The 24591-nt window shown below is 45.1% G+C and overlaps 1 protein-coding gene across 1 annotated transcript in view; it reads left to right on the plus strand.

Moving 5' to 3' along the window:
* LOC143788238 (NADP-dependent alcohol dehydrogenase-like) overlaps positions 1 to 23618 on the plus strand; it is a 58301-nt gene extending 34683 nt beyond the window's left edge. Inside the window, exons 6-9 of the mRNA XM_077277755.1 lie at positions 1025 to 1285; positions 1458 to 1593; positions 21298 to 21433; positions 23363 to 23618. Coding sequence (XP_077133870.1) covers positions 1025 to 1285; positions 1458 to 1593; positions 21298 to 21433; positions 23363 to 23387 — 558 coding nt within the window. The 3' untranslated portion in view covers positions 23388 to 23618. The remainder of the gene's footprint in view (positions 1 to 1024; positions 1286 to 1457; positions 1594 to 21297; positions 21434 to 23362) is intronic.
* The last annotated feature ends 973 nt before the right edge of the window (positions 23619 to 24591 follow it).

The raw sequence follows: 24591 nt of genomic DNA on the forward strand, positions 1-24591 counted from the left end.
CATCGGGTATTCTAGAATATGCATGTCCACGTAGTATATTGGCCATTTACGTAGTGTATTGCCCAGCTACATAGTATACAGCACAGCGACGTAGGATATTGCGCAGCTATGTTGTATATTGCACAGAGCCACATAGTATATTGTCCAGCCACGTAGTATATTGCCCAGCCTTGTAGTATACAGCAGAGCCACGTAGGATATTGCCAAGGCACGTATGTCACAGGGCCAAAAAATAAAAAATAAACATACTCACCTAACGATCCGAGGGCCCCTTGTAGTGTATCATACTCACCATTCTTGTCGCTGCTCCTCCGCGTCCCGCCTCTCCTCTTCGTGGGATCCTGTGCAGATGGTAGTGCTCGGCTTCAGGAAAATGGCCGCGGGATGCCGCACGTGCGCAGATCGAGATCGCGGTGGCCATTTTCCTGAAGCCGAGTTCCATTGCAAGTGCCAGGGCTGGTGGGAGCAGGACCTATGAAGACGTCGCGGTCACATGACCGTGACGTCACGGCAGGTCCTTGCCGCACACCAGCCCTGGGACGGGACCGAACCGCAAGCTGACGCTTGTAATGGAGCGGTCCGGGGAGCGTGGCAAGGAGAGGGAAAGGCGGCGGAGGGTGAGTATAGCAGGTTTTTTTTTTTATTTATTATTTTTAACATTACATTTTGTACTATTGATGCCGCATAGGCAGCGTCAATAGTACAAAGTTGGGGACACACAGGGTTAATAGCAGCGGTAACGGAGTGCGTTACCCGCGGCATAACGCGGTCCGTTACCGCCGGCATTAACCCTGTGTGAGCTGTGTATGCGGGCGCCAGGCAGTGAGTGCGGGGAGTAAGCGGCCATTTTTTCTGGACTGTGCGCGTCGCTGATTGGTCGCGGCAGCCATGACAGGCAGCTGCCGAGACCAATCAGCGATCGAATAACCGTTACAGAAGGACAGACGGAAGTACCCTTAGGCAATTATATAGTAGATATTTGTAATACATGTTTAAATTAATCAGCTAATTTTCCCCTTCTCAGGTGACCAAGGGCTCTAGCTGTGCTGTTTTTGGCTTGGGAGGAGTTGGGTTTTCTGCAATTGCAGGATGCAAGGATGCAGGCGCTACACGAATCATTGGAGTAGGTTCACATAAGGAGAAGTATCCAAAAGCCCTACAACTGGGAGCCACGGAGTGCCTAAACCCAAAGGATTACGATAAACCCATTCATGAGGTCATTAATGAGCTGACTAATGGAGGAGTGGATTTTGCTATTGAATGTGCGGGTCGCACTGAAACCATGGTAAGAGGAAAATAACATATTGTGATGCGGAAAAATTGTGGAATATTTCTAATTCCTGCTCCTTTCCTATATTTTACATTAATACAATATATGAACATTTCTATAAGATCAAATCTATTCTCCCTATTACCACCTTACAGATATACTAACAATGTCTACAATTTCTTATTAGCTGACTGCTCTCCAGAGTACTTACTGTGGAAATGGCGTTGCTGTTGTGTTGGGTGTGGCATCTCCCAAGGACACACTAAGCTTGCAGCCAGGTTTGCTTCTCACAGGGCGCTCCTTGAAAGGATCTATATTTGGAGGTATGATGTTTGAAAAATGTAAAAAAGTCATGCTAAAACATTTCATGCTAACTAGAACATTACATTTTTATAGGAATCCCATACCCCATTTCATGTAATACCAAAAGGTGCCAAAAGAACATGGCCAGGGGACTTCCCAGCCTATAGGAGAGATTGCACATCTCACAGAAAGATTTGTGTCAAATGACTTAAAGGGAACCTGTCACCTGAATTTGGCGGGACCGGTTTTGGGTCATATGGGCGGGGTTTTTGGGTGTTTGATTCACCCTTTCCTTACCCGCTGGCTGCAATATTGGATTGAAGTTTATTCTCTGTCCTCCGGAGTACACGCCTGCAGAAGGCGCAATATTGCCTTGCGCAGGCGTGTACTCTGGAGGACAGAGAATGAACTTCAATCCAATATTGCAGCCAGCATGCAGCCAGCGGGTAAGAAAAGGGTGAATCAAACACCCAAAAACCCCGCCCATATGACCCAAAACCGGTCCCGCCAAATTCAGGTGACAGGTTCCCTTTAAAGGGGTTCTTCACTTTCAAGAAAGTAGGCTCCAATTTGTGTAAAAAATACCTAAAATAACAGTGCTCACTTCCCCTGGCTGCTCCAGTACTTTGTGTTTTGGCTGCTCAGGTCCTAGTGTTTTGGTTGCGTCAGGATGTCATGTCAACTGCATGTGCTAGTCTCAGTCACTGAGCCCAGCTTCTCGTGCAATGAACTCAGCGGCTGTGCCTAGGTTGGTGGCATGCACATACAAAAACTTGCTGTCCTAAGCCAGCGTAGGGTAACAACACTAAGGCTGCTTTCAAACTAGCGTCGGTACGGGCCCGTCGCTGTGCGTCGGCCCGACGTACCGACGCATGCTGTGAAAGAAATGCACAACGGGGGCAGCAGAAGCAGTCTTATGACGCTTCCGCTGCCCCATTGTAAGGTCCGGGGAGGAGGGGGCGGAGTTTCAGCCGCGCATGCGTGGTCAAAAATGGCGGACTAGACGCACAAAAAACGTTACATGTAACATTTTTTTGTGTCGGCGGTCCGCCAAAACACGACGCAACCGTCGCACGTTGGTAATGTAAGTCTATGGGGAAAAAACGCATCCTGCAGACTAACTTTGCAGGATGCGTTTTTTCTCCTAAACGACGCATTGCGACGTCCGCCGAAAAACGCTAGTGTGAAAGTAGCCTAAGTTACACATTGCCACAGGCAAATAACCCTAACTAAAAAAAAAATTTTACTTTATTAAGCTAATCAAGGAAAACTTAAAAACTCGCATTAGACAGTGTGGTATAGGGGACACCAATACATCAATGGTTAATTGTGAGTTGAGCTCACGTCCTATAAGATACTCTTTGACCCATTAATCTATTCAATAGAAGGCATATGGATTCAGGTGCGGACGCTACCTATATACCACATTCATCGCCATATCAACCTACACTGCCTAGTGTTATCTAAAAAAATAGCCTCAATCCCCTGATGATGCCAATCACTCTGGCGAAACATGTCGGGGAGGCTTAGGGCAAATTTATTCTGATGGAATATAGGCTGAACTGGATGGACAATATCTTTTTACGGTCTTGCTAACTATGTTATGTTACTAAAATGAGTCTTAAGTAGTGTTGAGCGATACCGTCCGATACTTGAAAGTATCGGTATCGGAAAGTATCGGCCGATACCGGCAAAATATCGGATCCAATCCGATACCGATACCCGATACCAATACAAGTCAATGGGACTCAAGTATCGGACGGTATTCCTGATGGTTCCCAGGGTCTGAAGGAGAGGAAACTCTCCTTCAGGCCCTGGGAACCATATAAATGTGTAAAAGAAAGAATTAAAATAAAAAATATTGCTATACTCACCTGTCCGACGCAGCCGGGACTTCAGCGAGGGAACCGGCAGCGTTGTTTGTTTAAAAATCGCGCTATTACTTGGTTACGTGAATTCCCGGCTTGTGATTGGTCAGGTCGGCCATGTTGCCGGGACGCGGACCAATCACAGCAAGCCGTGACGAAATTACGTCACGGCTTGCTGTGATTGGTCCGCGTCCCGGCAATATGGCCGCCCTGACCAATCACAAGCCGGGACGTCACGGGAGGCTGGACACGCGCTCATTTTAAAATGGGCGCGTGTCCAGCCTCCCGTGACGTCACGGCTTGTGATTGGTTGCGCCGCGATCAACCAATCACAAGCCGGGAGGCTGGACGCGCTCATTTTGAAATGGGCGCGTGTCCAGCCTCCCGTGACGTCACGGCTTGTGATTGGTTGCGCCGCGATCAACCAATCACAAGCCGGGAGGCTGGACGCGCTCATTTTGAAATGGGCGCGTGTCCAGCCTCCCGGCTTGTGATTGGTTGACCGCGACGCAACCAATCACAAGCCGTGACGTCACGGGAGGCTGGACACGCGCCCTTTTTAAAATGAGCGCGTTTCCAGCCTCCCGTGACGTCACGGCTTGTGATTGGTTAATGGCGGCCATGTTGCCGGGACGCGGACCAATCACAGCAAGCCGTGACGTATTTTCGTCACGGCTTGCTGTGATTGGTCCGCGGCCCGGCAACATGGCCGCCCTGACCAATCACAAGCCGGGACTTCGCGTAACCATGTAAAAGCGGGAATTTTAAACAAACAACGCTGCCGGTTCCTGCGCTGAGGTCCCGGCTGCGTCGGACAGGTGAGTATAGCGATATTTTTTATTTTAATTCTCTATTTTACACATTTTAACATTAATGTTGTTCCGATACCCGATACCCGATACCACAAGAGTATCGGAATCCCGGTATCGGAATTCCGATACAGCAAGTATCGGCCGATACCCGATACTTGCAGCATCGGAATGCTCAACACTAGGGTTGAGCGAAACGGGTCGATCATTTTCAAAAGTCGCCGACTTTTGGCTAAGTCGGCGTCTCATGAAACCCGATCCGACCCCTGTGCTTGTCGGCCATGCGGTACGCGACTTTCGCGCCAAAGTCGCGTTTCAATGACGCGAAAAGCGCCATTTCTCAGCCAATGAAGGTGAACGCAGAGTGTGGGCAGCGTGATGACATAGATCCTGGTCCCCACCATCTTAGAGAAGGGCATTGCAGTGATTGGCTTGCTGTCTGCGGCGTCACAGGGGCTATAAAGGGGCGTTCCCGCCGACCGCCATCTTACTGCTGCTGATCTGAGCTTAGGGACAGGTTGCTGCCGCTTCATCAGAAGCAGGGAGAGCGTTAGGCAGGGTCCACTAACCACCAAACCGCTTGTGCTGCAGCGATTTCCACTGTCCAACACCACCTTCGGTGTGCAGGAACAGTGGAAGCTATTTTTTTTTTTTTTTCCCCTCAGCGCTGTAGCTCATTGGGCTGCCCTAGAAGGCTCCGTGATAGCTGTATTGCTGTGTGTACGCCACTGTGGAAACCAACTGCTTTTTTCAAAGCACATATCCTCTTGTTCCTTCCTTTCTGCACAGCTATCTTTTTTGTTTGTCCACACTTTTTATTTAATTTGTGCATCAGTCCACTCCTATTGCTGCCTGCCATACCTGGCTTACATTACTGCAGGGAGATAGTAATTGTAGGACAGTTTTTTTTTTTTTTTTGTTTTTTTTTTGTGGGAGATTAAGATTGGCATTTCTGCTACAGTGCCATCCCTGTGTGTGCCATCTCTCACTGAGTGGGCCATAGAAAGCCTATTTATTTTTTCCGTGATTTGTGTTCTAAAATCTACCTCAACACAGAAACACTACATCAATCAGTGGGAGAAAAATATTGGCCTCAGTCAGGGCTTGTGTGCCACTGCTGTGTGTGCGCTATCTCTCATTCAGTGGGCTATAGCAAGCCTATATTTTTTTTTTTTTTTTTTTTTTAATATTATTTGGTTTCAAAAGTCTCCCTGAAAAAAAAAAAAAACCTAAAAAAACAGTGGGAGAGTAATATTGCCCTTTCAGCTTGTGTGCCAGTCTTGACTCCTGGGTGTGCCACCTCTCTCCCTCTCATTCAGTGGGCCATAGAAAGCCTATTTATTTTTTTTTTTAAATATTATTGGGTTTCTAAAGTCTCCCTGAAAAAACAAAAAATACATAAAAAAACAGTGGGAGAGTAATATTGCCCTTTCAGCTTGTGTGCCAGTCTTGACTCCTGGGTGTGCCACCTCTCTCCCTTTCATTCAGTGGGCCATAGAAAGCCTATTTTTTTTTTTTTTAATATTATTTGGTTTCTAATTCTCCCTGAAAAAAAAAAAAAAACCTAAAAAAACAGTGGGAGAGTAATATTGCCCTTTCAGCTTGTGTGCCAGTCTTGACTCCTGGGTGTGCCACCTCTCTCCCTCTCATTCAGTGGGCCATAGAAAGCCTATTTATTTTTTTTTTTAAATATTATTGGGTTTCTAAAGTCTCCCTGAAAAAACAAAAAATACATAAAAAAACAGTGGGAGAGTAATATTGCCCTTTCAGCTTGTGTGCCAGTCTTGACTCCTGGGTGTGCCACCTCTCTCCCTTTCATTCAGTGGGCCATAGAAAGCCTTTTTTTTTTTTTTTTAATATTATTTGGTTTCTAATTCTCCCTGAAAAAAAAAAAAAAACCTAAAAAAACAGTGGGAGAGTAATATTGCCCTTTCAGCTTGTGTGCCAGTCTTGACTCCTGGGTGTGCCACCTCTCTCCCTCTCATTCAGTGGGCCATAGAAAGCCTATTTATTTTTTTTTTTAAATATTATTGGGTTTCTAAAGTCTCCCTGAAAAAACAAAAAATACATAAAAAAACAGTGGGAGAGTAATATTGCCCTTTCAGCTTGTGTGCCAGTCTTGACTCCTGGGTGTGCCACCTCTCTCCCTTTCATTCAGTGGGCCATAGAAAGCCTATTTTTTTTTTTTTTAATATTATTTGGTTTCTAATTCTCCCTGAAAAAAAAAAAAAAACCTAAAAAAACAGTGGGAGAGTAATATTGCCCTTTCAGCTTGTGTGCCAGTCTTGACTCCTGGGTGTGCCACCTCTCTCCCTCTCATTCAGTGGGCCATAGAAAGCCTATTTATTTTTTTTTTTAAATATTATTGGGTTTCTAAAGTCTCCCTGAAAAAACAAAAAATACATAAAAAAACAGTGGGAGAGTAATATTGCCCTTTCAGCTTGTGTGCCAGTCTTGACTCCTGGGTGTGCCACCTCTCTCCCTTTCATTCAGTGGGCCATAGAAAGCCTATTTTTTTTTTTTTTAATATTATTTGGTTTCTAATTCTCCCTGAAAAAAAAAAAAAAACCTAAAAAAACAGTGGGAGAGTAATATTGCCCTTTCAGCTTGTGTGCCAGTCTTGACTCCTGGGTGTGCCACCTCTCTCCCTCTCATTCAGTGGGCCATAGAAAGCCTATTTATTTTTTTTTTTAAATATTATTGGGTTTCTAAAGTCTCCCTGAAAAAACAAAAAATACATAAAAAAACAGTGGGAGAGTAATATTGCCCTTTCAGCTTGTGTGCCAGTCTTGACTCCTGGGTGTGCCACCTCTCTCCCTTTCATTCAGTGGGCCATAGAAAGCCTATTTTTTTTTTTTTTAATATTATTTGGTTTCTAATTCTCCCTGAAAAAAAAAAAAAAACCTAAAAAAACAGTGGGAGAGTAATATTGCCCTTTCAGCTTGTGTGCCAGTCTTGACTCCTGGGTGTGCCACCTCTCTCCCTCTCATTCAGTGGGCCATAGAAAGCCTATTTATTTTTTTTTTTAAATATTATTGGGTTTCTAAAGTCTCCCTGAAAAAACAAAAAATACATAAAAAAACAGTGGGAGAGTAATATTGCCCTTTCAGCTTGTGTGCCAGTCTTGACTCCTGGGTGTGCCACCTCTCTCCCTTTCATTCAGTGGGCCATAGAAAGCCTATTTTTTTTTTTTTTAATATTATTTGGTTTCTAATTCTCCCTGAAAAAAAAAAAAAAACCTAAAAAAACAGTGGGAGAGTAATATTGCCCTTTCAGCTTGTGTGCCAGTCTTGACTCCTGGGTGTGCCACCTCTCTCCCTCTCATTCAGTGGGCCATAGAAAGCCTATTTATTTTTTTTTTTAAATATTATTGGGTTTCTAAAGTCTCCCTGAAAAAACAAAAAATACATAAAAAAACAGTGGGAGAGTAATATTGCCCTTTCAGCTTGTGTGCCAGTCTTGACTCCTGGGTGTGCCACCTCTCTCCCTTTCATTCAGTGGGCCATAGAAAGCCTATTTTTTTTTTTTTTAATATTATTTGGTTTCTAATTCTCCCTGAAAAAAAAAAAAAAACCTAAAAAAACAGTGGGAGAGTAATATTGCCCTTTCAGCTTGTGTGCCAGTCTTGACTCCTGGGTGTGCCACCTCTCTCCCTCTCATTCAGTGGGCCATAGAAAGCCTATTTATTTTTTTTTTTAAATATTATTGGGTTTCTAAAGTCTCCCTGAAAAAACAAAAAATACATAAAAAAACAGTGGGAGAGTAATATTGCCCTTTCAGCTTGTGTGCCAGTCTTGACTCCTGGGTGTGCCACCTCTCTCCCTTTCATTCAGTGGGCCATAGAAAGCCTATTTTTTTTTTTTTTAATATTATTTGGTTTCTAATTCTCCCTGAAAAAAAAAAAAAAACCTAAAAAAACAGTGGGAGAGTAATATTGCCCTTTCAGCTTGTGTGCCAGTCTTGACTCCTGGGTGTGCCACCTCTCTCCCTCTCATTCAGTGGGCCATAGAAAGCCTTTTTTTTTTTTGGTTTTTTTAATATTATTTGGTTTCTAAAGTCTCCCTGAAAAAAACAAAAAAAACATAAAAAAACAGTGGGAGAGTAATATTGCCCTTTCAGCTTGTGTGCCAGTCTTGACTCCTGGGTGTGCCACCTCTCTCCCTTTCATTCAGTGGGCCATAGAAAGCCTATTTTTTTTTTTTTTAATATTATTTGGTTTCTAATTCTCCCTGAAAAAAAAAAAAAAACCTAAAAAAACAGTGGGAGAGTAATATTGCCCTTTCAGCTTGTGTGCCAGTCTTGACTCCTGGGTGTGCCACCTCTCTCCCTCTCATTCAGTGGGCCATAGAAAGCCTTTTTTTTTTTTGGTTTTTTTAATATTATTTGGTTTCTAAAGTCTCCCTGAAAAAAACAAAAAAAACATAAAAAACAGTGGGAGAGTAATATTGCCCTTTCAGCTTGTGCGCCAGTCTTGACTCCTGGTTGTGCCACCTCTCTCTCTCTAATTGTGGGCCATAGAAAGCCTTTTTTTTTTTTTTTTTTAATATTATTTGGTTTCTAAAGTCTCCCTGAGAAAAAAAAAAAAATAAATTAGGTGGGAGATTAATATTGACATTAGTGCTTGAGTGACAGTCCTGCGTGTGTGTCATCTCTGTGATTTTGTGCCACAGAAAACAGAGTGTGTAACATTGTGCCTGATTTTCCTTGTGGTCTCACCAACCTGTTAAGGGATATTGAAATCATACTGAAGTTATAGCTCACCGTGTAAGTTGTTTGATAGCAACAAATAAAGTTACTTTGGTTAAGATTTTAAAACAATGAGGAAGTCTGGTGCAAGAGGTCGTCGTGGGCGTTCATTGTCAGCTGGTAATGATGGTAGTGGTAGTGGAGCATCAGGTGGTCGTGGGGATAAAAATATTCCACCTAAGTCTGGAGCTGTGGAGCCAGTTTCGTCGTCAGGCTACACAAGGCCTCGAACGCTCTCTTTTCTGGGAGTAGGAAAACCGCTTTTAAAGGCGGAGCAGCAACAGCAAGTTTTGGCTTACATTGCAGACTCAGCCTCTAGCTCTTTTGCCTCCTCTTCCGAAACTGGTAAATGTAAAAGCAGCGCGTCGCTTGTGGATGTTCACGGTCAGGGACAAGTCGCTTCCTTGTCCTCCTCAGCAAAAACTACAACAAGAGAGAAGGATGCAGCAGGCGACACAACGGGTCACTCCATGGAGCTCTTTACACATACCGTCCCTGGCTTAGAAAGTGAAACATTTAACAGGCCATGCCCATTACAAGTATATTCTGACATGGAGTGCACTGATGCACAGCCACAGCCAGAGTACTATGCTGCTCCTTTGACTCAGACCACCACATTGCCCTCTCAGGGTACAGATCCACAATCAGACCCTGATGAGACTATGTTGCCCCGCCACGAACGCTATACCACCGACCGACACAGTGACACAGACGAAGTTGCACACGAGCTCGAAGAGGAGGTAATAGATGACCCAGTTATTGACCCCGATTGGCAGCCATTGGGGGAACAGGGTGCAGGCGGCAGTAGTTCAGAAGCGGAGGTGGAGGAGGGGCCGCAGCAGGCATCAACATCGCAACAGGTTCCATCTGCCGGGCCCGTATCTGGACCAAAACGCGTGTCAAAGCCAAAACCTGTTGGAGCACAGCGTTGCCATCCGGTTAAAGCTCAGTCTGCAATCCCTGAAAAGGGATCAGAGTCTAGGAAGAGTGCAGTCTGGCATTTTTTTAAACAACATCCAACTGATCAGCGCAAAGTCATCTGTCAAAAATGTTCAACTAGCTTAAGCAGAGGTCAGAATCTGAAAAGTCTAAATACTAGTTGCATGCATAGACACTTAACCACCATGCATTCTCAAGCCTGGACTAACTACCAAACGTCCCTCAAGGTTGTAGCACCCTCGGCCAATGAAGCTAGTCAGCAACGCAACATCCCTTCCGTCACTGTAAGGCCACCATTTTCCGCACCACCGGCAGTATCTGTGCAGGTTTCTTTGCCAGCCAAAAGCAGTCAGGGTCAGGGAATCACCAGTTTTGTAGGAGGAAATATTGCATGTAGGGCACCGGCGGAAACAATACCGTCTCCAACCGTCTCTCAGTCTGCCATGTCCACCGGCACACCCGAAAGTTCCACGATCTACAGCTCTCCAGTCCAGCTCACCCTACATGAGACTCTGGTTAGAAAAAGGAAGTACTTATCCTCGCATCCGCGTACACAGGGTTTTAACGCCCACATAGCTAGACTAATCTCGTTAGAGATGATGCCCTACCGGTTAGTTGAAAGCGAAGCTTTCAAAGCCCTGATGGAGTACGCTGAACCACGATACGAGCTACCCAGTCGACACTTTTTTTCCAGAAAAGCCATCCCAGCCCTGCACCAGCATGTTAAACAGCGCATCGTCCATGCACTCAGGCAATCTGTGAGTACAAAGGTGCACCTGACTACAGATGCATGGACCAGTAGGCATGGCCAGGGACGTTATGTGTCCATCACGGCACACTGGGTGAATGTGGTGGATGCAGGGTCCACAGGCGACATCAATTTAGGGACAGTTGTGCCTAGCCCACGGTCTAGGAAACAGTTGGCTGTAGGCGTTCGCACCCCCTCCTCCTCCTCCTCGTCCTCCTGCAGAAGCTACAGCTCTTCCACAGAACGCAGTCGGCCAACCACTCCATCGGCAGATGACACTGTTGCACACCAGTTGTCCCATTATGGGCCAGCTACTGCCAAGCGTCAGCAGGCTGTATTGGCTATGAAGTGTTTGGGCGACAACAGACACACCGCGGAAGTTCTGTCCGAGTTCTTGCAACAAGAAACGCAGTCGTGGCTGGGCACAGTAGATCTTGAGGCAGGCAAGGTAGTGAGTGATAACGGAAGGAATTTCATGGCTGCCATCTCCCTTTCCCAACTGAAACACATTCCTTGCCTGGCTCACACCTTAAACCTGGTGGTGCAGTGCTTATTGAAAACTTATCCTGGGTTCTCCGACCTGCTCCTCAAAGTGCGTGCACTTTGCTCACATATCCGACGTTCGCCTGTACACGCCAGCCGTATGCAAACCTATCAGCGGTCTTTGAACCTTCCCCAGCATCGCCTAATCATAGACGTTGCAACAAGGTGGAACTCAACACTGCACATGCTTCAGAGACTGTGCGAACAGAGGCGTGCTGTTATTTATTTGTGGGAGGATACACGGGCAGGCAGTAGGATGGCAGACATGGAGTTGTCAGGTGTGCAGTGGTCGAAGATACAAGACATGTGTCAAGTCCTTCAGTGTTTTGAGGAATGCACACGGCTGGTTAGTGCAGACAACGCCGTAATAAGCATGAGCATCCCCCTAATGCGTCTGCTGATGCAAAGTTTGACGCACATAAAGGAGCAGGCGTCTGCACCAGAGGAAGAGGGAAGCCTTGATGACAGTCAGCCATTGTCTGGTCAGGGCAGTGTACAGGACGAGGTAGCGGGCGAAGAGGAGGTGGAGGACGAGGAGGATGATGGGGATGAGTATATTTTTAATGCGGAAACTTTCACGGGGGCACAGGAAATTGGTTGCGTGTCACGGCCGGGTTCTGGTTTTTTGAGGGACACAAGTGACGTAGATTTGCCTGCAACTGCCCCTCAACCAATCACAACCGGAGATTTGACAACTGGAACTTTGGCCCACATGGCGGATTATGCCTTACGTATCCTAAAAAGGGACACACGCATTACGAAAATGATGAACGATGACGATTACTGGTTGGCCTGCCTCCTTGATCCACGCTATAAAGGCAAATTGCAAAATATTATGCCACATGAGAACTTGGAACTAATATTAGCAACCAAACAATCAACTCTTGTTGACCATTTGCTTCAGGCATTCCCAGCACACAGCGCACGTGATCGTTCTCACACGAGCTCCAGGGGGCAGCAGACTAGGAGTGTTAGGGGTGCACACATCAGAAGTGGCGTTGGACAGAGGGGTTTTCTGACCAGGTTGTGGAGTGATTTTGCTATGACCGCAGACAGGACAGGTACTGCTGCATCAATTGAAAGTGACAGGAGACAACATTTGTCCAGTATGGTTACTAACTATTTTTCATCCCTTATCGATGTTCTCCCTCAACCGTCATTCCCATTTGATTACTGGGCCTCCAAATTAGACACCTGGCCAGAATTGGCAGAATATGCATTGCAGGAGCTTGCTTGCCCGGCAGCAAGTGTCCTATCAGAAAGAGTATTCAGTGCTGCAGGGTCAATATTAACCGAAAAAAGGACTCGTCTGGCTACCCAAAATGTTGACGATCTAACATTCATTAAAATGAACCACAACTGGATTTCAAAATCTTTTGCCCCACCTTGCCCGGCCGACACCTAGCTTTCCTATGAAAAGCTCTTGCCTGTGAATTACTTTTCTAATGTCTAATTTGCTGCTGCAGATTGTACAGCATACGACATGTTTACACCTCCCTAAATGGCCAAACTCCCCACACGGGGCCGTGGTATCGCGACTTGGCGCAAGCACCCGTGAGACTGCTGTTTGTCTGAAGAGGTGGGTGTGCTCGCTTTTGGTTGACGGCATTGCTACTGGGTCCCTCATAGTACAATGTAGTGTCTCTGGCGGTGGTGGTGCGCACCCAACGTCAGACACACCGTTGTAACATGAGTGGCCCTGGGGCGGTCCCGCCGGCCTCAAGAGAGTTCCCCCCTACCCCAGCTCAAACTGGGCTCTACTACGTGCAAAATTATGTCGCACAGCTCCACCAATCTTTAGTCTATTCGCTGACATCATTCAATGTCTGGCACTGACAATACAAATTTGTAGACATCTATGATGCAACTTAAAGTAGTCTGTGTCTGTGTCCTATATTGGCACCATTAAATAGTTACTGCCAAATTACTATGTCAGAAACACAGCAGATGAGCCCACCCCTGTACCTAAGTATGCCATCTTTTTTTTTGTTTTGGTTGTTTTGCGAGACATTAACATCTATTTATATTTTGGGAGTACTGGGACAGACACTCCTTGCACTACTCCTCCACTCAGCACCAAGCTGCCTGCCCGTGTATCCATGTAACCGCTGTAAAACTGCCATGAGCCTATTGTTTGTTATTTTAGGCCTTTGATAGCCTGTCTGCGGTCCCTACTCCTCCACTGACCACCAAGCTGCCTGCCCGTGTATCCATGTAACCGCTGTAAAACTGCCATGAGCCTATTGTTTGTTATTTTAGGCCTTTGAAGCCTTTCTGCGCTCCCTCCTTCCACTAGTCCTCCACTGACCAGACCACTGCTGCCCGTGTACCCCTGGAACCAATTTTAAAGTGCCTACAGCCAGCCCATTTTATTGTGTTAGGCCTTCGAAGCCTGTCTGCGGTCCATACTTCCACTAGTCCTCCACTGACCAGACCACTGCTGCCCGTGTACCCCTGGAACCAATTTTAAAGTGCCTACAGCCAGCCCATTTTATTGTGTTAGGCCTTCGAAGCCTGTCTGCGGTCCATACTTTAAATACTCCTCCACTCACCACCAAGCTGCCTGCCCGTGTATCCATGTAACCGCTGTAAAACTGCCATGAGCCTATTGTTTGTTATGTTAGGCCTTTGATAGCCTGTCTGCGGTCCCTACTTTAAATACTCCTCCACTCACCACCACCAAGCTGCCTGCCCGTGTATCCATGTAACCGCTGTGAAACTGCCATGAGCCTATTGTTTTTTTATGTTAGGCCTTTGATAGCCTGTCTGCGGTCCCTACTTTAAATACTCCTCCACTCACCACCACCAAGCTGCCTGCCCGTGTATCCATGTAACCGCTGTAAAACTGCCATGAGCCTATTGTTTGTTATTTTAGGCCTTTGAAGCCTTTCTGCGCTCCCTCCTTCCACTAGTCCTCCACTGACCAGACCACTGCTGCCCGTGTACCCCTGGAACCAATTTTAAAGTGCCTACAGCCAGCCCATTTTATTGTGTTAGGCCTTCGAAGCCTGTCTGCGGTCCATACTTCCACTAGGCCTCCACTGACCAGACCACTGCTGCCCGTGTACCCCTGGAACCAATTTTAAAGTGCCTACAGCCAGCCCATTTTATTGTGTTAGGCCTTCGAAGCCTGTCTGCGGTCCATACTTCCACTAGGCCTCCACTGACCAGACCACTGCTGCCCGTGTACCCCTGGAACCAATTTTAAAGTGCCTACAGCCAGCCCATTTTATTGTGTTAGGCCTTCGAAGCCTGTCTGCGGTCCATACTTCCACTAGGCCTCCACTGACCAGACCACTGCTGCCCGTGTACCCCTGGAACCAATTTTAAAGTGCCTACAGCCAGCCCATTTTATTGTGTTAGGCCTTCGAAGCCTGTCTGCGGTCCCTCCTTCCACTAGGCCTCCACTGACCAGACCACTGCTGCCCGTGTACCCCTGGAACCAATTTTAAAGTGCCTACAGCCAGCCCATTTTATTGTGTTAGGCCTTCGAAGCCTGTCTGCGGTCCATACTTTAAATACTCCTCCACTCACCACCAAGCTGCCTGCCCGTGTATCCATGTAACCGCTGTAAAACTGCCATGAGCCTATTGTTTGTTATGTTAGGCCTTTGATAGCCTGTCTGCGGTCCCTACTTTAAATACTCCTCCACTCACCACCACCAAGCTGCCTGCCCGTGTATCCATGTAACCGCTGTAAAACTGCCATGAGCCTATTGTTTGTTATGTTAGGCCTTTGATAGCCTGTCTGCGGTCCTTACTTTAAATACTCCTCCACTCACCACCTAGCTGCCTGTGTATCCATGTAACCGATGTAAAACTGCCATGACTGCCTACTGTTTGTTATTTTAGGCCTTTGATAGCCTGTCTGCGGCCCCTACTTGCAATACTCCTCCACTGACCACAATGCTGCCTGGAGTGCCTGCCTGTGTATCCATGTAACCGATGTAAAACTGCCATGACTGCCTACTGTTTGTTATTTTAGGCCTTTGATAGCCTGTCTGCGGCCCCTACTTGCAATACTCCTCCACTGAGCACAATGCTGCCTGGAGTGCCTGCCTGTGTATCCATGTAACCGATGTAAAACTGCCATGACTGCCTACTGTTTGTTATTTTAGGCCTTTGATAGCCTGTCTGCAGCCCCTACTTGCAATACTCCTCCACTGACCACACCAATGCTGCCCGTGTACCCCTGGAACCTATTTAAAAGTTCATAGAGCCTAGTTATATATTTTATTTACTATTAATAAGGCCATGATGGACTACGCTGTACCACGCTACAAGCTAACCAGTCGACACTTCTTTTGCGAGAAAAGCCATCCCAACCCTCCACCAGCATGTAGAAGACCGCATTGTCCATGCACTCTGGCAATCTGTGAGTACAAAGGTGCACCTGACAACAGACGCATGGACCTGTAGGCATGGCCACGGAAGATTACGTGTCCATTACGGCGCAATGGGTTAATGTGGTGGATGCATGGTCCACAGGGGACAGCCTACTAAGTCTGTCTGCAGTCCCTAATTCAAATTGTCCTCCACTGTCTAAATCGGAACTTCCACCTTCTGGCTTTCGGCCTATAGTATCAGAAATTAAACTGCATTTGGCCTTCAACTTTGGTTAGGGCCTACTAACGGCTTCTGCCCCTCCCTGGTGTTGTCCTCAACTAAATAAAGCTGAGCTTCAACCTTCCGGCTCTCATTATGTGGTTTTAAAAAAAAAAATGGTGGTTAGGGCCTACTAACGGCTTCTGCCCCTCCCTGGTGTTGTCCTCAACTAAATAAAGCTGAGCTTCAACCTTCCGGCTCTCATTAAGTGGTTTTTAAAAAAAAATGGTGGTTAGGGCCTACTAACGGCTTCTGCCCCTCCCTGGTGTTGTCCTCAACTAAATAAAGCTGAGCTTCAACCTTCCGGCTCTCATTAAGTGGTTTTAAAAAAAAAAAAAATGGTGGTTAGGGCCTACTAACGGCTTCTGCCCCTCCCTGGTGTTGTCCTCAACTAAATAAAGCTGAGCTTCAACCTTCCGGCTCTCATTATGTGGTTTAAAAAAAAAAAATGGTGGTTAGGGCCTACTAACGGCTTCTGCCCCTCCCTGGTGTTGTCCTCAACTAAATAAAGCTGAGCTTCAACCTTCCGGCTCTCATTAAGTGGTTTTAAAAAAAAAATGGTGGTTAGGGCCTACTAACGGCTTCTGCCCCTCCCTGGTGTTGTCCTCAACTAAATAAAGCTGAGCTTCAACCTTCCGGCTCTCATTAAGTGGTTTTAAAAAAAAAAAAAATGGTGGTTAGGGCCTACTAACGGCTTCTGCCCCTCCCTGGTGTTGTCCTCAACTAAATAAAGCTGAGCTTCAACCTTCCGGCTCTCATTAAGTGGTTTTAAAAAAAAAAAAAATGGTGGTTAGGGCCTACTAACGGCTTCTGCCCCTCCCTGGTGTTGTCCTCAACTAAATAAAGCTGAGCTTCAACCTTCCGGCTCTCATTATGTGGTTTAAAAAAAAAAAATGGTGGTTAGGGCCTACTAACGGCTTCTGCCCCTCCCTGGTGTTGTCCTCAACTAAATAAAGCTGAGCTTCAACCTTCCGGCTCTCATTAAGTGGTTTTAAAAAAAAAATGGTGGTTAGGGCCTACTAACGGCTTCTGCCCCTCCCTGGTGTTGTCCTCAACTAAATAAAGCTGAGCTTCAACCTTCCGGCTCTCATTAAGTGGTTTTAAAAAAAAAAAAAATGGTGGTTAGGGCCTACTAACGGCTTCTGCCCCTCCCTGGTGTTGTCCTCAACTAAATAAAGCTGAGCTTCAACCTTCCGGCTCTCATTAAGTGGTTTTAAAAAAAAAATGGTGGTTAGGGCCTACTAACGGCTTCTGCCCCTCCCTGGTGTTGTCCTCAACTAAATAAAGCTGAGCTTCAACCTTCCGGCTCTCATTAAGTGGTTTTAAAAAAAAAAAAAATGGTGGTTAGGGCCTACTAACGGCTTCTGCCCCTCCCTGGTGTTGTCCTCAACTAAATAAAGCTGAGCTTCAACCTTCCGGCTCTCATTAAGTGGTTTTAAAAAAAAAATGGTGGTTAGGGCCTACTAACGGCTTCTGCCCCTCCCTGGTGTTGTCCTCAACTAAATAAAGCTGAGCTTCAACCTTCCGGCTCTCATTAAGTGGTTTTAAAAAAAAAAAAAATGGTGGTTAGGGCCTACTAACGGCTTCTGCCCCTCCCTGGTGTTGCCCTCAACTAAATAAAGCTGAGCTTCAACCTTCTGCTCCAAATTACCATTTTAAAAAATGCAATAGGCTTTTCCGGCCTACTAAAGGTGTCTGCCCCTCCCTGGTGTTGTCCTCAACTGAACAAAGCTGAGCTTCCACATTCTGGCTTTCGCCCTATACTATCAGATATTAAACTGCATTTGGCCTACTAGTGTGGTTAGGCCCTTGAAACAGTGTCTGCTGCTCTTGGGTTTGCTACTCCACTGAACAAAGCAATGCCGCCTGTTTAGTCCTGTTACCAATTTTGAACTGCATGTAGCCTACTTTATTCTTTGGCCCTATATCTGTTTCCTCCTCATCCTGCCCATTGCCCAGCCACTGCTAAATGAGTCTGCTGGTACATTGACCTAGACCACTACATTCCCCTTGTACTCTACACAGCCAGAATCTGTCCCTGCTGAAAGTAAGGTTCCCCTTCCCGCATGTTATACCACCTTACACAGGGACAAAGAGGAAGGTGCAGATGAAAGTGCAGGTTCCTTCATCAGGTGGGGGGGCATACTCGTTGGCGACGTCACTGGCACAGGGCCCCTCAGAGTACGCAAAAGTGTCGCTGCTGGTGGGAGGCGCCCCCGCCATGCAAACACACCGCCGTACTTTGAGGGGCCCTGTGCCAGTGGCAATGCGAACGAGTGGGCCCCCCCTGCTTGCTCAGGATCACAGCACTTGCAACTTTTAAATACTTACCTTTCCCTGCAACACCGCCGTGACGTAGTCCGCATTTCCTGGGCCCACGAAAAACTTGAGCCAGCCCTACTCCCCCCACAACTTTCCCCCAATTCCCTATGCCCAACTATTATTATACAGTTAATTAAGATTGGCAAGCTTCAGAAACAAGAATGGATGTTTTTGGCATTAAAATGGGCACTGTAGGTGTTTTCCTGGCCTCCACTCACTGCCGACTATGCTTCCCCATTGACTTGCATTGGGTTTCGTGTTTCGGTCGATCCCCGATTTTTAGCGATAATCGGCCGACTGCACTCGACTCGACTCTGGACAAAATCGGGTTTCCCAAAACCCTACTCGATCTTAAAAAAATGAAAGTCGCTCAACCCTACTCAACACTAGTCTTAAGGTTCGATTCACACATTAGTGTTTTGCAGTCCAAGTACACAATGCACAAACTAGCTGTGAACTTGACATTAATTATTATTAATATGCACTTAACAAGTATTTTAATGGGGAAAGAGTTCTTCATAGTGTTTTTTAATATATATATTTTTAAATATATAATTGCAAGTTTCTTTAAATTATTTTGAAGCCATCCTAGGGCATCTTAACACTAGGGAACCTGCCAGTTGATATACAGTTAGGTCCATATATATTTGGACAGAGACAGCATTTTTCTAATTTTGGTTATAGACATTACCACAATGAATTTTAAACAAAACAATTCAGATGCAGTTGAAGTTCAGACTTTCAGCTTTCATTTGAGGGTATCCACATTAAAATTGGATGAAGGGTTTAGGAGTTTCAGCTCCTTAACATGTGCCACCCTGTTTTTAAAGGGACCAAAAGTAATTGGACAGATTAAATAATTTTAAATAAAATGTTCATTTCTAGTACTTGGTTGAAAACCCTTTGTTGGCAATAACTGCCTGAAGTCTTGAACTCATGGACATCACCAGACGCTGTGTTTCCTCCTTTTTGATGCTCTGCCAGGCCTTCACTGTGGTGGTTTTCAGTTGCTGTTTGTTTATGGGCCCTTCTGTCTGAAGTTTAGTCTTTAACAAGTGAAATGCATGCTCAATTGGGTTGAGATCAGGTGACTGACTTGGCAATTCAAGAATATTCCACTTCTTTGCTTTAATAAACTCCTGGGTTACTTTGGCTTTATGTTTTGGGTCATTGTCCATCTGTAGTATGAAACGACGACCAATCAGTTTGGCTGCATTTGGCTGGATCTGAGCACACAGTATGTCTCTGAATACCTCAGAATTCATTTGGTTGCTTCTGTCCTGTGTCACATCATCAATAAACACTAGTGACCCAGTGCCACTGGCAGCCATGCATGCCCGCACCATCACACTGCTTCCGCCGTGTTTTACAGATGAGGTGGTATGCTTTGGATCATGAGCTGGACCACGCCTTTGCCATACTTTTCTCTTTCCATCATTCTGGTAGAGGTTGATCTTGGTTTCATCTGTGCAAAGAATGTTCTTCCAGAACTGTGCTGGCTTTTTTAGATGTTTTTTAGCAAATTCCAGTCTAGCCTTTTTCTTCTTGATGCTTATGAGTGGCTTGCACCGTGCAGTGAACCCTCTGTATTTACTTTCATGCAGTCTTCTCTTTATGGTAGATTTGGATATTGATACGCCGACCTCCTGGAGAGTGTAGGTCACTTGGTTGGCTGTTGTGAAGGGGTTTCTCTTCACCATGGAGACGATTCTGCGATCATCCACCACTGTTGTCTTCCGTGGACGCCCAGGTCTTTTTGCATTGATGAGTTCACCAGTGCTTTCTTTCTTTCTCAGGATATACCAAACTGTAGATTTTGCCACTCCTAATATTGTAGCAATTTCTCGGATGGGTTTTTTCTGTTTTCGCAGCTTAAGGATGGCTTGTTTCACCTGCATGGAGAGCTCCTTTGACCGCATGTTTACTTCACAGCAAAACCTTCCAAATGCAAGCACCACATCTCAAATCAACTCCAGGCCTTTTATCTGCTTAATTGAGAATGACATAGCGAAGGGATTGCCCACACCTGTCCATAAAATAGCCTTGGAGTCAATTGTCCAATTACTTTTGGTCCCTTTAAAAACAGGGTGGCACATGTTAAGGAGCTGAAACTCCTAAACCCTTCATCCAATTTTAATGTGGATACCCTCAAATGAAAGCTGAAAGTCTGAACTTCAACTGCATCTGAATTGTTTTGTTTAAAATTAATTGTGGTAATGTCTATAACCAAAATTAGAAAAATGTTGTCTCTGTCCAAATATATATGGACCTAACTGTATTAGATCTCTGTGGACCATTGTGGCCTACTGGGGCTTTGCTTTATTGAAAGCTCAAATTATGCCAAAAGGGTTGTTTTGAAATATATTTTTGGACCAAGAGTGTTTGTACACAGGTTCCTATATGGTATTATAATGCCCCCTCCTCTTGTCGAATCATCTAGTTGCCAAATTCACTATTGACCAAAGCATCTGAGGGGTTAAATAGCTATGATCAGAGTAAGGCCGGGGTCATACTATCACAGAATACGGACGAGTGCTATGCGAGAAAACATTGCATAGCACTCGGACCAGGGTTAATCTCTGGGGCAGCTCCAATCACCAATTTTATTTTCTCAGGCATAGTCAGCGTGCGAGTGAAATTGCAGCATGCTGTGATTGTACGGGTATATGGCAAGTCTATGGGTGCGAGAAAAAAATCGGACACCACACGGAGCATCAGTGAAGCTTGCGAGAAATACGCAACCATTTTCCTCATTTCAGCCTATTGAGCCACAAAATTCAATGGGGAAAAGCGGTGAGAAAAGCCATACGCATGTCATACGGATACATAAGAAAATTGCATCATTGCATTGCAAACGCCTTACACACGGATCACCATACGGAGAACACTTTTGCGCCTCTCAGAAGGGAGACTCGGACCGATTTTCCATATGTTTAGTGTGACCCCGGCCTAAGATGTCACATTTGGCTTTTGTTATTCTAGCTGTTTGTACTATAATAAGCATTTGCATGGAATTAAATGCATATGTAAGTGAGCCATCAAATACAGCAAAGAACATAATTCATATATTGGATTAAATGGAATACTTAACTGTAAATAATTAATTATTACAGAAAACATAAATAAAAACTCTCTTTTTGCCTAGGCTACAAGGGTTCTGATATCCCGAAATTGGTTTCAGACTATATTAACAAAAAGTACAATCTGGAACATTTGGTTAGCAAGAAGCTAACTCTGGACAAAATCAATGAAGCATTTGAACTGCTAAGCAGTGGGGCAGGGTAAGTACACAGAAAGATACATGTATATGGGCATTTTTGATGCAGCATGCAAGACTAATATGCGGTTAGCACTTTGGAGTCTACATGAATATCAATAGTATGACAAGGAGTGGTTAGGAGGGTGTGACAAAGTATATAAAATGGAGAGTGTTGTGCCCTCCCCACGTACCCATGCCTCTATTATAAAAATAGAGAAAGGTTAGGAATAAAAGCCTCGATTAAAGTATTGCCACCCCATGTCATACGAGAACAGGCTAAGCGCACACTGCTTCTGGCCACTTAGCCCACCGTATATGTCAGGACTGGAGCCTTTACCGCTACATATACAGTACTGTAACATTTCTATAAGTCCCCATTCATTAGTGTGGTGTAGTGACCCCTGTGGCAGCTAGGGGCGCTGTGTGTGCTCCTTGGGATATGCATAGAGGCATATTTGTCATTATAATCGTGGTGAAACAGTGACTGGCAGTGTTGTGAATGGCCGATATGTGTCGCAGAGGGAGTCTGCGTGGTAAGTCTGATGCAATGTTGTTGTTCTGGGACCTGTAGTCCCTCAAGAGTGTGTATATCTATCTATGGTGTAGTTGTAAGGGAGACTTACTAGGCTAGTTGTGTGAGATGGGTGGGACAAACTAGCCACACATCCACACTCCCACCTGTGGGAGTGGTTAGTAATATATAATATGACTGAGGGCTGTTCACATGGTCTTGGAGGGTGGACCTGAATGGTCTATGCCGGAAGGTCCTGGAAGCCTGTGTTGGAAGTCCTTCAGAATAGGATTCCTGAAGAGCACATGGCAGGGCTCTGGACCTAGCACATGCCAGTGTGTGGGACGGATGGAGATCCATGTTGTACTGACCGGGGTCAGAGTGAGAAACGTCTGAAGGATACTTCTGTGGAGGAGAGGTATCCGAGAAACCTGTGCGGCACCAACAGGCAACGGAAAGGGATCTGTGTTATGCTAACCGGGGTTAGAAAAGAGAGACATTGTGTATGGGGCACCTCTGAGGCCAAGAGGTGTCCAGGAACCCGTGAAGGTTGCCAATGGGTAACGGTCTGAAAACCATGTGTAATGCTGACCGGGGTCAGAGACGAACTGTGGTGAAGTTGAATACGTCCAGATGGTGTTCAAACTGTTACTAAGTTCCTGTGGATGTGGTTTATGTTGTGAGAAATAAACCTAAAAGACTCTTGATAGAAAACCGTGCCCAAGTGTGTTAATCCCGTGCCAAGCGAGTGTCCCCCAAGACATGTAGTAGGCGCTATGCTACATTAGATAGAGTGGGTTTTTCGGCCTCCATCTTACAACTATGTGTCTGCACATACTGTTATACTTTCTTCTATAGTAAAACAAACCGGGGCACTGCAACGAAACTTATACCATGTGGTATACTTTTTTTTTTTTTTGCAATATTTTATTATGGTTGACGAATGTATAGGCATCCTTCCTGACTGTGGCCACTGTCGGGCACTTGTCTCCTGAGCATATGTGGCCAAAGGTGGGGATATGCGCAGTGTGCATCTAGTCCAAGTTAAGTTACTCAAGTAGCTTTGCTCTTCCCACTTGCCCTGGTGTGGTAGCAAGTGCGGTGATATTTGTGGGGTTGATGTCAGCTATTTTATGGTGGCTGACATCAAGCCCAAAGGTTATTAATGGAGAGGTGTCTATAAGATGCCCCCATTGCTAACCACATAAATAAAAAAGAAAAAAAACAGAGCCAGAATAAAATCTTTTAATTGAAATAATAACACAGATGCCTTTATTTAAAATAAAAAAGCACAGTTATACTCTTTATGCCTAATCCATTGAATCCCATGTAAAAACATGATGCATCTGTGTTATTTTATTTGTGAACCCCTAGGAACTATACAGATTAATGGTTAAACTGTAAAAATTGATAAGTATTTTCCCATCTTTCTTGTTTCAGAGTTCGGAGTATTATGATATTCTAATCAGACTACAAGCAAAAATATGGAAGTAGACCATGGAGCTGTCCTTGTAGAAATGCACTTTCCAGCTTCTGATTAATCATATCATATATGCATACATTCCCCTATCTGATTGATGTATGATGTTTTTTGTACACGGTGATAGAATGCACTTTAAGAAATTTGGCATTTGCTTTGGTTCAGCTTCTACACTAATGAAATAGGCAGTGCAATAAAGTGTGATGCAAAAAAAAATGTTAGTTTGTCTTCTATCATGTCTGCAAATAAAAAAATGCTATATTTTGCTTCTGAGGGCTCGCAGAATGCCCAATTCAGCATGAGAAATAAAATTACAGCATATTATGAGTGGCTCCAGAACTCAGATCACAGGCACCCATTCAAGTCTATGGGTGCATGTTAAACATCGTACTGCAGTCAGATGTCATCCAAGTGAAATCAGACAAATGAGGAGATGGAGAAATTAAGTTTGCGGTCTTCTCTACACCTATGCCGTGATTTTCTCATGCAAGAGAATTGGATAACACTCAGCAGACATTCGGATCGAACACATGAGAGAATCATCGCTCCTGTGACCCTGGCCTGAGAAATGATGGTGATGAATGAATATTCAAGTGTTCAGCCAGTTTCTGATACCTCTCCAAGAGAAATGGTTGAAAAGAAAATATTTAGCCTCCTTACACTTACTCCTGTCCACCAGTCCTGTGCATTTGTAGGGGGTTACGGGGTATGATATAATATGTTTATACCTTTGCCCTTCTATCTCGTCCCGCTGCCGTATGTTATTAGTGCTTGTGTGTAGGCTAACATATGGCGGTATTGCTACACGGTCTAGTGCATTACCACTGTTATATAATGGTACTGCTACACAATCAGGTTTATTACAGTGTCTTGCTCACACACATATATATTGCTCAAAAAAATAAAGGGGACAGTTTAAAACAGAATATAACTCCAAGTAAATCAAACTTCTGTGAAATCAAACTGCCCACTTAAGAGGCAACACTGTTTGACAATCAATTTCACATGCTGTTGTGCAAATGGAATAGACAATAGCTGGAAATTATTGGCACTTATCAAGACACACTGAATAAAGGAGTGGTTCTGCAGGTGGGGACCGCAGACCACATCTCAGTACCAATGATTTCTGGCTGATGTTATGGTCACTTTTGAATGTTGGTTGTGCTTTCACACTCATGGTAGCATGAAG

Source organism: Ranitomeya variabilis, chromosome 1 (genome assembly GCF_051348905.1).
Source record: "Ranitomeya variabilis isolate aRanVar5 chromosome 1, aRanVar5.hap1, whole genome shotgun sequence".
NCBI classification, from domain to species: domain Eukaryota; kingdom Metazoa; phylum Chordata; class Amphibia; order Anura; family Dendrobatidae; genus Ranitomeya; species Ranitomeya variabilis.